The following is a 14,428-nucleotide window of genomic DNA, read 5'->3' on the forward strand; positions in this document are numbered from 1 at the left end:
ATTGTTTAAGGAGTTAATGAAAAGCACACATTTATCAAGGATCTAGCAGTTTCAGTTCTAAAACTGATTATCATGTATTATTTGAAATAAAATTTATCTCACTGAAAACACTCATTTGTTCTCTATAATCTTTACATGAGTAAAGAATAATTGTTTATGTTTATGCACAAGTGATTTCTATTATCAACAAACCTAACTAAAAGTGTGGACAATGGCACAGTCACAGTATAAGTTATAATGAATTACATTGCACTATTTTCTATCATACAGAAGAATCTACTCAACTTATTTATTTTTTAATGAATATATTTTTCACGTAGCTGTGTGTTATTTTTGTTTTTCTCAATGAATATATACATCATAATTGTTGCAGTTATATGTATGGTAATCTCTCCTCTTCAATTATCCAAATGTCTAACGACATTAATTAGTCTGGATAATGAAGTTTTTACTCTAACGGATATTGCATTTGAAAAAATTTAAACATCAAGATTATTTTTTCTCATTTTTTTTATGAGATAGTTTTGTAGAATCTGAATAATAATTTATTCATTCAACAACAAAGAGGCCTTGATATAATTTTAGCAAATTTAAAACATATTAGAGAATAACTTAAAATTTAATCAAAACTAATAAAAAGAATACCAATATAGTAACAATAGCCAATACAACAATAGTACACATTTTACGATTCTTACGTTGATATGCATCTGCACTCTTCAACTGCTTAAAACCTTCAAAAACATCAATTTGAGTTCTTTCAATATTATAGTCTATCCTATCAAGTACTGTTCCTTGATCAGCAACCATTATGCTTAAATCTTTAAAAATTTTATTCACTTCTAGTATGCTCTTAACAATTGAGTTAACTTCTTGTTCTCTTTCCAAAGCAAATCTTGTGTTTTCTTCCTCCAAATATAGCATTTGTTCTTGAGTAGGAGGACTTGAACCAATAAAATAACTGTCGATGTCTTCAGTTCCACTATCATCATATATATCAATGTTAACTATCTGATTTTCAAAGTAAATTTTTGATCTGTCTTCACGAGATTGTAATTCTCTCAAATAACTATTTTGTGTTGATTTAAACGACTGAGATAAGTCTTGGAGGGATGCTGCTAAAGTACAATAAACATTTACGGTCAATTTATGTTCTTTGGTAGAGCCTTCATGAGAGTTGTGTTTTATAGTTTGGACTAGTTTATAACCTTCATTGAACAACCTGGAAATTCCTTGAGTGCAATATTCAATAGCCTCTTCATCAGCTGAACTATCATCAAAAGTAGATTTATGTAGATGTCTAGAGTGAAAATTCTTCAATTCTTCAATTTTTATTTTGATCTGCTGTAAAATATTTTGAGTTTTTTCCAAATCATTTATCCATTGGGGGGGCATATAATTATCAGAATTAGTATATAGCGTTTCATCATCTTCATTGAGACTAACTAGCCTCATTTGTTCAGAATCTTCGTTATCAGGAAAAATATTTCTGTTCCTGATTGCATTGCTCCTCATCAAAAGGAAAACATCAGTTAAAGATCTTGCTGCCATTTCTAAGATCAAATTTATAGATTTTTCTCAGGAAAAAATGGATAAGAGTAGAAAAAAGAGATTTGGTTTTCTCATCTCTTGTTGCTTTTCGAAGAACACCATCGCATTAACATTTTTCTCAATGTTTTGTTTTTGCTGGAATCTTGACAAAAATTCAAATGACATTACCATCAATCATAGACCTAATATAATTTATATTAGGTCTATGCCATAGACAATCCTTTCTCTATGGTCTATGCCATCAATATAAATTTTGATGATATATTTGTGTTCTGTGATTATAGCTCTATGAATTAGTTATCTATGGTTGAATTCTACATACCACAGAACACAAATATACATTACCCTTAGAACATTAATAATCTGTGTGTTGTTGTGTATACACAGTAACACACTTGTTCACTAAAGAAGTCTGAAAAGTTTTTATATTTATTGTAAAATCAAATTTAAATAAAGCAACAATACACAATTAATACAACAAAACACTCCAATGTCAACATTTATAGTTCTATGTATGCTCACCTTGGCGCTGCATTCTTATTTTCAGATGCCTATAGACTTATCTAAACTAATAACCAATATACTTTCTTCTATGAAACTCTGTTTCTGTGTCACCTATTTTTAATATTATTATTGTTTTGTTATGTCGCATGAGATTAGAGAAAGACGACTGACGAGTGCATCTTTATTCTATGATTCTCTTATGGAGGCTAAGTTTGAAGTCGCTTAAAATCTGAGTGTAAGTGTGAAGTTATTGAAATTCAGGTATTAAATTAATTAGAGGTAGGTTCAATTCCTTAAAATTATTATTAAATTTCATTTTATAGTGTAAATAACCAACACTCAATTGTACAATAGTATTCATAACCTCTACAGCGTTTATACAGCGTCTCTTATTGATTACGATAATGTCATTGATTCAATGAAATATTCTCATATTATTCCCTCCAACTTTGATTAGTGAGTATTTACTTGGTTATCGATTTTTTCTTACAGTAATTGAGGAATTTGTATACAAATATAACCTGTAATTTAAATCGTATTTGCAATATTCAAGAATCATCTATTAATCAATGAGATGATAATCAAAAAAATTTGGTAAAGAAAATCTGTCGGTATAGGGTTATTAGTTAAAACTTCATTATTATGGTATATTAATTAATTTTTATTGAAATGTTGTTTTGATTGGTTTTTTGTAAGAGAAGATATTTGACACTGGAAAAGCTATTTTATCAACTAGGAATCTGCCCTCTGTGAGTTCATGCAAAATTTGAATAAACATGATGAAGATCATAACTTAGCCTACTTCAATTAAACTAATATTTCTTTTGAATTCAGGTTTAACTGCCTTCTTATAAATACCGATCATCTTTCTAAATATGAGTAAATCAGCTAAATCATCAGAACATGAAGAAGGAGATGAGAATATATTATTAGACGAAGGATTTTCAGTAGTTGATGACATCAATACAGGAAGTGAATCTATAGAAGGAGGCCAGGAAAAGCCCAATGGTAAAGAGATGATGGTCAACACTGATAGTGAATCTAATTCCAGGGAGATTGTTTCAGATGGAAAGAAGGAAGCTGTCTGCTCCAAGAAGACGGAAGATATTAATGATCAAATTTCAGAAAGCAACAAAGAAATAGAAAAAGAAAGGAATAAAACAACCACCAAAGAAAATATGGTTGCTACGGGGGAAACTAATAAATCTTGTAGCGATGGTAGTACCCTCATTTTATCTAATGATGTAGAATTGGGTACGGAAACTCCAGTCCCTGATGTTAGTAAAATTAAGGTTGAAAAAGTCACTGAGGATACCCAGAGTGCAGTGACTAATGAAAAGGAAACAAAACAAAAAACCACAGAAGAAAGAGATGCGAATACAATGGCTACTAAAGCCCCAATAAAAAAAAAGGGAACCTCATCTAGTTATGTATGGGTCACCAATATTTCTAATTCTGTAAATGCTTCAAGTTTGAAGAAACATTTCTCGGATTGTGGAAAAGTCTCTACTGCTAAAGTGGTAACAAATGGAAAATTATTTTTTGGTTATGTTGAATTTGAGACAACCAAAATTGCTCAAAAATGTGTAGAAAAAATGAATAATACAGTATTGGGGGGTAGGAAAATTTTGCTTAGTAGAAGCCGCCCTGATGTCACAAAGAAATCTACAAATGGACAAAAAAAATCTCCTAGAAATGATCCTATAAATGATAAGCAAAATGATGAGAAAAAGGGTGTTCAAGTAGAAGCTCATGCAGATTCAAGAAAAGGCAGTGATGATAAAAAAGAAACAGAAAAATCGAGTGATAAAATTAAAAATGAAGAAAAGAAAATGGGTGATGAAAAAATTAGCACTGATGATAATAACAAGCTTGGCGACAATGATAAGAAGAAAAAATTGGAAGAAAAACAAATTGATAAGAAGAACCGTGTTAGGAAAGAAGAACCAACAAAAGGAGATGATTTGAAATTAAGAATGAACGAAACTAAGAAGAAGTTGGATTCCCTTAGGACAGATTTGGAACGAACACAAATCGAAGTACGTAACTTACGTAGACGACTTACAACTGAACAAAAAAAGGTGAAAGCTGAGGAGCTACGTGCTGAAAGGTACAGACAACAGATGAGAAAACTAACTGATGAAATTAAAGAAGCTAAATTAGAGTTTAAAAGGGATGTTCATCGTCTCACTAAAAAGCATAAAATGGAAATGGAAAAAGCAGAGTTTGATAGGGAGAGTCTTTTTAAACGAGAGGAAGATCTACGAAGACGACAAGAGGACCTTTCCAGGGATTTCAAGAAATTGGAAGACGCCAAAAAATCTTTGGAGCATCTCAAAAGAGCCAGGAAGTCTCGAAGCATTTCTCCGCCCCATAAGAGATTCCGAGGAAGGGAAGCTGTTTATCCGGATGTGTCACCACCACCACCACCAAAGCTATCTGGAGATCTTCGTAAGCCTTTGCTTGATAGGCCACCTTCTTCGTATTATGAGGAGAAGAAATCTAGGGGTGTCTATGAGCGTTTGGGTGACTATACTGATAAGTCTTTTTCCAAGGATTCTACTAATGGTAGGTATCGAAGCTCCCATCCAGTGGATATTGCTGTTTCAAAGAGTTCCTGGATGCAACCCCCTGCTGAACCATGGAAGAAAACTTCTAACCCACCCAATTCAACTTTTATGAAACCTTATATGGAAAGGTATGGTAGTGATGGATATTCAGTGCAACCATCATCGTATTATCCTCCTGGTACATCCGACTATCCTAAGCATTTTGATTCATCTCGAAAGTATTAGTTTGTATCCAAAGATGTTATTGTGTGGTTATTTATTAATGTATTTCAGCAGATTCCATTCTTTATTTAGTTCATATCAAACTTTTTTTCGATCTTCAACTTGCGGTCTCGTATTTCTAACATGTTCGTTAATTTAATGTGGACAATTCTCTTCTACTATATTGTAATAGTGCGAAGGATCTACAAATGTATATTATGTTATAGGTTTCAATAAAAAACTGAAAACTAGATTAGTTATTTTATAAAAACCATTCTTATTGAGAAAAATCTTTTAATTTGGAAAATCAAGAAAGATTCTGATTTGTTCTTATTGCAAGAAATATAATTCATTCAACAAACTTGATTATGTGGTTGTGAAATGACTAGAAGTAGTGTACACATAAATAAAAAATACAGACTGACATCGAAAACAGTATCTACTCTTTGTTTTTAACAGTTGCTAACATTAAATGATAAACATACAAATCGATTTACACTTTCATCACAATTTCAGGTGACCAAAAAGAGAAGGTAGAAAATAATAATGTAATTGAGTTCATAAAATATTGAATTCCTTCTGAGAGCTCGTTTCCATACATAATTTCGTCTTCAAAATTTTGAGCCGGGAGCCTTAAAGGATCAGGTTCGACTAATTGGCCAAATTCAATTCTGTTCGTCCGTCCTTTGGAATGGAAGAATCTAGGAAATTTTCAGGGAATGTGGGATCTCGAATATCGGTGGTGGAATTGATTGTCATTGAAATATTAGATTGTTTTTCTGATATTGTGTATATATTTTCTATGGCTCTGATGACGAGATCACACGGAATCCTGGACGAAACTTTAGAATTGAAATACTGGGTGATTCACCGCGATGGCCTATTAGACATTTATGGAAGATTAATCATAATTTTGTGCTGAAAATTTGCATATTGGGGTTTGAGACGATGATCTTTCTCCCTAAAATATTTTCGGATCCCTACAACTCCTGGTTATTCAGACTATTACTTCCTTATTTCAAATGGCACACCCAGTATATTATTATTGCATAATTAAATAGCTTTTTTGATGACAATTTCAGTAATATGCCATACCTTGGATGAAAACTCAAAAGGTTCATGAGTTAATGCAGCGATACTCAACCTGCGGCCCGCGGGCCGCATACGGCCCTTTGCCCCTTTTTATGCGGCCCGAGCAACGGCCTAGTACAGTATTACAATTTTCACAATAGTATCACAAATAAAGTTTCGAAATAACGCAAAAATAACGGTATCAATATTTACTCATTTACTTTGTTTTCTCCCTTATTGCGTACACACAGAACACTATACCCATAATATAAACAATGGATTCTTTATGTACATACTATACCTAATCTTCTTAGCGAGATTGCCTTATCTCAAGTTTTTTGCTCTTGTAGTTTTCGTTTCTATGGATTCATGGGTGCGTTTTTTTAGCTGATTATACAGTTAAATTGTCGAATTATTGTGTAATTTTTTTTCTGGTCAGTACCATGATTTTTAAAACCTCTTATTAGCATTATTGCGTGAATTATGCTGATGAAAGAGTTTAGAAATCATGGTACCTACCAAAATAAAAAATTGCGATAGCAAAAATTATTCAAATTTTCTTAAAATCGTCAATAGTATCCCCTGTTTTCGTTGTTGGGGGCGTTTCCCTAACACCCTGTAAATTTTTATTTTCGCACCCTACTAATATTACAAATGCGAAAAACGTAATCTGCCTGTCTGTTACGCTTTGACGCATAAACCACTGAATCGATTTTGATAAAATTTGGTTCACAGACAGGAACTAGTAGAGCTTACGAACTAAGGCTACTTTGTAACCGATTTAAAAAAAAAGTTTTGATTATGCGCGATAAATGAAAACCGCTCGGGCTAAAGCTAGTTTTACAACTAGGTAAATTACTGCAGCCCGCAAGAATGAACAGTAGCAATTATGCGGCCCGAGGTGAAAAAAGGTTGAGTATGGCTGAGTTAATGGGACTTTTATGAAAAAAAATTTTGGCGACGAGGACTCACATTTTTTTCGAAAATACGTAATATTATAAGACTGTTTGCGTTTTGGACAAAAAACGTACAGGGTGTTTATCAGAAGATAATGAATACTCAAATTCATCAAAACTCGAGATTTTCAAACTAGAACCTATATTTTTAATCATTTCACACAATTCTACGTACAACAAGAGGAGAGGTTACTCAAGCAACCTAACCTAACCTATATCTAAAATGAATATTTAAGGAGTTATCGAGGAAAAACTTTAAATGAGGAAAACCGTTATTTCTGTGTGGAGTAATCTGTGTCTTTAGGAAAACAGAAAGAAACTAAAATTCTATATTTCGATAAGTGAATTTCAGATTTCATGAATTGTAATCAATTATCTGTTCGGTTTGTTGAATAAACCAATGAAATTTTCAACAACGAATAATTCATTACAATTCATGAAATCTCAAATTTAGTTATCGTAACATCGAATTTCAGTTTCTACCGGTGTAAACACAGACACAAACTACTCCACAGTTAGAATTTGCGGTTTTTCCTCATTTCAAAGTTGTTCCTCGATAATTCTTGTATTTATTTTAGGTATAGGGTTATTTGTTTAGGTAACGTCCTCTTTCTATACGTAGAATTGACTGAAATAATAAAAAATATAAGTTCTAATTTGAAAATCTTGAGTTTAGATGAATTTTAGTTGTTCAAGTTCATGATCTTCTGATAAATACCATGTGTATTTTTGGTCCAAACCGCAAACAGTCTTATAATACTATATATTTGCTGAAATTTTCATAGAGAAATATATCTAATGGAGCAATAATATACTGGATGTGCCATTTGAAGTTAGGAAGTAGTAGTCTGTTTCCGGTATAACCGGAAGTTGTAGAGATCTCAAAATATTTTGCGGAGAAAGATGATTGTCTCAAATCCAACATGCAAATTTTCAGTACAAAATTATGATTAGTTTTCCATAAACATCTAATAGGCCATCGCACTGAATCACCCAATATATACATGGGGTCCCGGGTACATACTCTTACTATAGGTATAGTGAGATTAGGTAAGGATCAACTGCAAAAAAATAATTTTTCTACATTCATGCAAAAAGCAAAACTTTATTGAACTATATTTAGCGGAAAAAGAAGTTCTTTATTGCACTAGTGCAATAAAGTTTTTATTGCACATAAGTGGATTTAAAAAGTACTTCACTACGAAATATTCATATTGAAAATTGCACCAATTGTTCATTCACTTTCAACATTGAGGGTAAAAATAAAGTTCGAGTTAAATTGTTCGTAACGTATTAGTTCCTGTTTCAATGCAAATCGATATTAATAATAAAGTATTCAAGTTGCGCTTTTCATTTTCCTACACCTATTGCCGCACCTCAATAAATCATTTTTTGCTTTTTGCATGAACGTAGAAAAAATGTTGTATGCAACTCGTGCAAAAATTGTTTATTGCACTCGATGTGTTGTCCAACTCGGCCCAACGGCCTCGTCGGACAATTTCACGTCGAGTGCAATAAACAATCACTTTTTGCACTTGTTGCATAAGTAACTATTTTGCCTTTCCTCAGAAAGCAACAGGGTGAGTTTGCATATTCATGGAAATAATGAAACCATCATCAGAACCAAAGTTATCGGCGGAATTTATTGAAACTTGGGATGTATAATTGACACATGTCAAGGTAGAGTCAGATACATATTATTTGTTTCGAAATTCCAGGACCGTACTAATTTTTCCTCATTTAAACTGAAAGGTTAAAAATATCACTTGTATTTTGAATTTCCAATCATAGTTCATATATTAAAAAAGTACATCAATTCAGATTCAATACGCGGTTTCACTGAAAGTTGTCACATCTAACATTATTTTTTAGGAATTTTTGAAATCGGACAAAGTTCGAAAAATCTCAATTTGAACACTTTGAATGAAAAATAATTTTTCTGGTCGTGAAAAATTGAAATGAGTAATATCTCTTTGACTCGACCTCGGCATGTGTCAATTACATCCCAAGTTTCAATAAATTCCGCCGATAAGTTTGGTTCATTATTTCCATGAATATGTAAACTCTCCCTGTAGTTTTCTAAGTAAAGGCAGAAATTAATTTTTTGCAGTCAAAACTGCAAGTCTAGTCCTACTTTACCTCTGGTAAGAGTATGTACAGTAAATCCCGGGACACCTTGTATAACATCATACCGTAGTACAAAGAATGGATAGTAAGCCAATCGATCTTGTATATTTCCAAAATTTTTGTCAGCCAGCCATGTGGAATAGAGTCGAAAGCCTTTTTGTAGTCAAAATATGTCATAAAAAGATTTCTGTGCTTTTTGGAGGCTTGATTGCTTATGATGGAATCTATTATCAGCAGTTACTTCTATCCTAGTGCATTCTTGGAACATCCTTTATGCTGTGATGTCATTATACTATTTGTCTCGCAATATTTGTAGATACAAAATGCTAAACAAGATGTGATGATTTTATATATTGTTGGTAGGAATGTAATGGACTAGTTTAGTGATGTTGATAATACTATATTTGACACGATAGAATTAAAATATAGAGCAAAATTAATAAATCAGTGAAAAAATTTTGAAAATCCATCAATAAATGACTGAGAAATAGATTATTTAAATTTACGTATTTTAGCGCGGAACGTCTTTGGTCTGTGACGTCACGGCTCTTGCCTGTGATCGCTACACAATAAATTACGTTTAAATACTTAGCCGCGCCAAGGCTCTCGCGCCGTTTGTAGTTGTACAGTGTAGTTTTAACTCGAGTTTTGTTTTTATGTCACCATAATAGAAGAAGGCTTCGTGAAAGGACAAAGTGACAATTTGCCTAAAATAGATATATTCGCAGTGATGGAGTTTTTTTCTTCAAATCCATCTTATGTCAGTGCAGAAATAAAAGGAGTTAAACTTTTCAAGTATCTACTTTTGAGTTTGCTTCATCATGGTTCAACTTATAACGATGATTTATTTAAAAAACGTTTCATAAACAGTTTGTAGTTGAGTACTGGTTGTTGAAGTCTATCAATGGCAAAACATATTTATGTGAGGAGTAAAAAGTAAAAAGAGAAAAAAGTAATTTATATGTATGTATATAGTAAGTTATTTCAGCCATCGTGTAACGAACAAAACACGACACGAACGACACAAGTGATTGTACACCAATGAATTCGTAAGCACTCTGCGAATATCAGTCGTCTAGTGTGTGACGTCACGACACTTACACGTACTATGAAATTATTCTTCCAAGCGCAACTTCAAAGTCCCATCACTTTTTCATTTCTAGAAATATTTCAATGATTCTTCCACATTTTTGTTTCAGTTTACTTAAATTTTAGAATTAATCCTTAACAAAAAAATGAAAACTAGTCCATTGGTGCGTATTTTGATGGATCCGCTGTGTTTTGCAGATCCTTTGGTAGGAGGTAAGTGATCCCTATTATTAAAAATGTGGGCATTTCCGTTGTATTTTCTATAACACTATTTATGGTTTCAACTAGTAGCCTGCCGTGGATACACCAACATTTCTTCAACCAAAAGTTGTGGATTCCATCTGGGCCTGGTAATTTTCATTTGTGTGTATTCTTCAATATTTCATGTAATTTTTCTATAGAAATTGCGTTATGCGGCATGTGTTCTATTGTCTCATAGGATTTCTCTTCACTTCTTATACAATTGGCCTGGGAGTGGTAAAAGGGGTCTATGTAGCCAGTTGTCAAAAAATTCTCAATACCCTCCACGCTTATTTTTATTATTGAAAACCATAAAGGGCAGACTATATTACAAGTAAATGAGCATGTTATATTTATGTTTTTCCTGTTTACTATGATCAAAAATTCATTAATCAATGTTTTCCTATGGAAAAAATTTTGTTGTTGTTGTTTTTAAAATGTTCCTGTTGTGTATATACGTTTCATAAGTAGCTATTGTTGATAAAATAATTGATGTGTACTGTACTTGACGAAATTTTTTTTCGATTACCCCTCCCCAAAAAAAAGTTCTACTTCCTTGGGAGTTAATGCCTCTGGTGATTCGTCTGCTCGTGTTGAGTATTTCAGGGTCTGTACTGATCGTGAAAATCCAACTCTTCTTTGAAGTGAAATCTGAAGAAACTCTTGAAAATAATCTCAAAAAACATTATTGAAGACTTTTTTCATTGCAATAATAAAACAAGAATGTGAAGGTTAAATTATATTCAACAATGTGTACGAAGTTACTTCAGGTACAAGAAATATAGTTCTTATCTGACATACATGGCATAAATATTGTCAAAATATTTTTTGTTCCAGTCTATAACAAATTAATATATAAGCCGATAAAATAATGAATTCTCTGAATATATATAAATAAATCACAATTAAACTCAGCTAAGAAATATCTCCAATATGTGTTGATCATTTCAGTTCTGGAAATACTGTATCAATGGTCGATTCTAATAATTCCTGGAAATAAAAGAAAAAATATTAGAAAATATATGTGTCCGCACAACCGTATTTGTAGGTAGCCTGGAAGGAGAGAAAACTGGCAACGATGGACTTGGGTAAAGGGCAGAGGGCAGAGTTCGATTTATGGTGGGTTTATGCACCGTTCCTAAGAACTAAGACTTAACCTAAGAACTAAGAATTGAACGCTAATAACTCAATTACTGCGTTCGGTGTATGTCACACCGTTCGCACCATTCCCACCTAAGCGTTCGGCAAATCACACCTTTCGCACTTTTCTGCGTTCGGTAAATGCCAACCGAATGTACCGGTGCTTAACTTTTCGCACCGCATAGGTAGACGGAGAAAAGGGTGCGAACCATAGATTACAATAATATTAACATCAGAATGAAGAAAAGAAGTACGCCAAATTCTGTGGGATAGGAATTTTTGATTTCAAGAGGTTATATTTACTGCGTTCGGTATATGCCCACCAGTGCGGAGCGTGCGGTGTAAGGTGTAAACGGTTGATAGGTCACGTGACCACGGAGCAATAGGTGCGTACTTGATTTGCCGAACGATGACGGAGCTAACGGAGCTGATATCGAAGAATTTTTGAATGTGTTTTGTGAAAAGAAAAAAAGCAATTTCGTCGATTGAAATTATTGGAGACGGCCAGACTAGATCTAATTTGTCTCCTAGTTATATCAGGATGTATTCTACATAATGTGTTCATCTTGAAAGAGTTGAAAGGAGATAATCCTCAGGATATTGTTGATGAACCACTTAATGAAAAAGTTGGAAATTTTGTAGACATCGAAAATATGTATCATCAATCAGAGAACCAATTAGAAGAGAGTAAAAGGAATTTTATAATCTATTCTTTGAACATGGATGAATGATTTCTTCGCTGAGATACAATTATGTACTTCGTAAAATAAACCTTTATTTTTAATAATAATATTTGTTTCCTAAATGCCTTTAACATATACAAACATAAGAAAAACTCTAAATATATAAAGAGATTTTGCATAATAAGCTTATAATTTATGAATATTGAATTTGTTTCCTAAATGTCTTCAACATATACAAACATAAGAAAAAACTTTGAAAATATAAATAGATTTTGCATAATAAACTTGTAATTCATGAATATTGTATTTCCAAAATTCTCAGATTCGTGCATGATGTTCAAAGACAATCAATGCATATACCTATTTTCAAACCAATCCTTAATTTCTAATTTTTAGGTTCAAAGCTTAATACGATCTACCGGATTTCAAAAGAAAATTCATATAATCAAAAAATGCTTCAATTGTAATATTTGTAATGCCCGGTTTAGTCTCCTCTATAAAAATAAATTTATTTCTTATTGTGAAGCCTCCAATTTTCATTTGTATTGTCCTGAATATAAAACTTATTTGTGTTCAATATAACCTCTTGAAATAAAAAATTCCTATCCCACAGAATTTGCCGTACTTCTTTTCTTCATTTTGATGTTAATATTATTGTAATCTATGGTCCACAGTTCGCACCCTTTTCTCCGTCTACCTAGGCGGTGCGAAAGGTTAAGCACCGGTTCATTCGGTTGACATTTACCGAACACAGAAAAGTGCAGACGGGGCGAAAGGTGTGATTTGCCGAACGCTTAGGGAGCTTACGGTGGGAATGGTGCGAACGGTGTGACATATACCGAACGGAGTAATTGAACACAAATAAGTTTTATATTCAGGACAATACAATTGAAAATTGAAGGCTTCACAATAAGAAATAAATTTATTTTTATAGTGGAGACTAAACCGGGCATTACAAATATTACAATTGAAGCGTTTTTTGATTATATGAATTTTCTTTTGAAATCCGGTAGATCGTATTAAGCTTTGAACCTAAAAATTAGAAATTAAGGATTGGTTTGAAAATAGGTACATGCATTGGTTGTCTTTGAACATCATGCACGAATCTGAGTATTTTGGAAATACAATATTCATGAATTATAAGCTTATTATGCAAAATCTCTTTATATATTTAGAGTTTTTCTTATGTTTATATATGTTAAAGGCATTTAGGAAACAAATATTATTATTAAAAATAAAGGTTTATTTTACGAAGAACATAATTGTATCTCAGCGAAGAAATCATTCATCCATGTTCAAAGAATAGATTATAAAATTCCTTTTACTCTCTTCTAATTGGTTCCCTGATTGATGATACATATTTTCGATGTCTACAAAATTTCCAACTTTTTCATTAAGTGGTTCATCAACAATATCCTGAGGATTATCTCCTTTCAACTCTTTCAAGATGAACACATTATGTAGAATACATCCTGATATAACTAGGAGACAAATTACATATAGTCTGGCCGTCTCCAATAATTTCAATCGACGAAATTGCTTTTTTTCTTTTCAAAAAACACATTCAAAAATTCTTCGATATCAGCTCCGTTAGCTCCGTCATCGTTCGGCAAATCAAGTACGCACCTATTGCTCCGTGGTCACGTGACCTATCAACCGTTTACACCTTACACCGCACGCTCCGCACCGGTGGGCATATACCGAACGCAGTAAATGAGGGCATTTATGCACTTTACCTAAGAACTAACACTAGCACTAGAAAGTTGACCAACTTCAACTACTCGCTAATATTGAAATTCTATGCGGCGTACGCGCACTTCTATATTTTACCTGAGCCCTTTTAGTTCTTAGTTAACAGTTGGCCTGCTAGTGTTAGTTCTTAGGGAAACGTGCATAAACGCCCTCATTGATTTGTTAGCGTTCAATTCTTAGTTCTAAGTTATTAGGTTTAGTCTTAGTTGTTAGGACTGGTGCATAAATCCACCATTAATCTTCGTAGAATTAAATTGCACTAAATTCAGAATTCACAGAAACTTGTATAACTAAGTTGTGGTTCGAATAGGAAATCAATTTTAAATTCACTTCGTTCCATGATCGGAAATTTCCTACTGAAAAAGTATGTACAAAATTCAATTAATAATATAAATTTCGATCAAATGGAAGAGAAAAGAAAATATTTTGGAGAGAAGAAATACCATAACAAAAGCATAACAATTAATCAACTTTATAATGAGTTTTTCGAAATTTTCACTACCTAATATATTTTTCTATATTTGTTATATTTGAGAGTTTATAT

At 32.6% G+C, this 14,428-nt stretch overlaps 3 protein-coding genes across 7 annotated transcripts in view; 1 reads left to right on the plus strand and 2 right to left on the minus strand.

Annotated features, from left to right (window-relative positions):
* Positions 1-600: 600 nt before the first annotated feature.
* On the minus strand, positions 601-1,740 carry LOC123682755 (syntaxin-16). Its single transcript, XM_045621528.1, has one exon. It carries the CDS (start codon positions 1,549-1,551, stop codon positions 613-615), a length of 939 nt encoding a protein of 312 aa, XP_045477484.1. The 5' UTR covers positions 1,552-1,740; the 3' UTR covers positions 601-612.
* Positions 1,741-2,158: 418 nt separating this feature from the next.
* LOC123682756 (SAFB-like transcription modulator) lies at positions 2,159-5,077 on the plus strand. Of its 5 annotated transcripts, XM_045621533.1 has the most exons (3): positions 2,184-2,334; positions 2,890-3,063; positions 3,121-5,077. In XM_045621533.1, exons 2-3 carry the CDS (start codon positions 2,931-2,933, stop codon positions 4,848-4,850), a joined length of 1,863 nt encoding a protein of 620 aa, XP_045477489.1. In that variant the 5' UTR covers positions 2,184-2,334; positions 2,890-2,930; the 3' UTR covers positions 4,851-5,077. The 5 variants fall into 5 exon arrangements, with proteins under 5 accessions (XP_045477487.1, XP_045477485.1, XP_045477489.1 ...); XM_045621531.1 differs by having other exon boundaries at positions 2,159-2,290; positions 2,890-5,077; XM_045621529.1 differs by having other exon boundaries at positions 2,183-2,334; positions 2,890-5,077.
* Positions 5,078-11,035: 5,958 nt separating this feature from the next.
* LOC123682013 (sorting nexin-25) overlaps positions 11,036-14,428 on the minus strand; it is a 42,000-nt gene continuing 38,607 nt past the window's right edge. The window contains exon 13 of the mRNA XM_045620388.1: positions 11,036-11,299. Within this exon, the coding sequence (XP_045476344.1) occupies positions 11,252-11,299 (48 nt within the window). The 3' untranslated portion in view covers positions 11,036-11,251. The remainder of the gene's footprint in view (positions 11,300-14,428) is intronic.

The sequence above is a fragment of the Harmonia axyridis genome, chromosome 6, assembly GCF_914767665.1.
Source record: "Harmonia axyridis chromosome 6, icHarAxyr1.1, whole genome shotgun sequence".
Classification (NCBI taxonomy): Eukaryota; Metazoa; Arthropoda; class Insecta; order Coleoptera; family Coccinellidae; genus Harmonia; species Harmonia axyridis.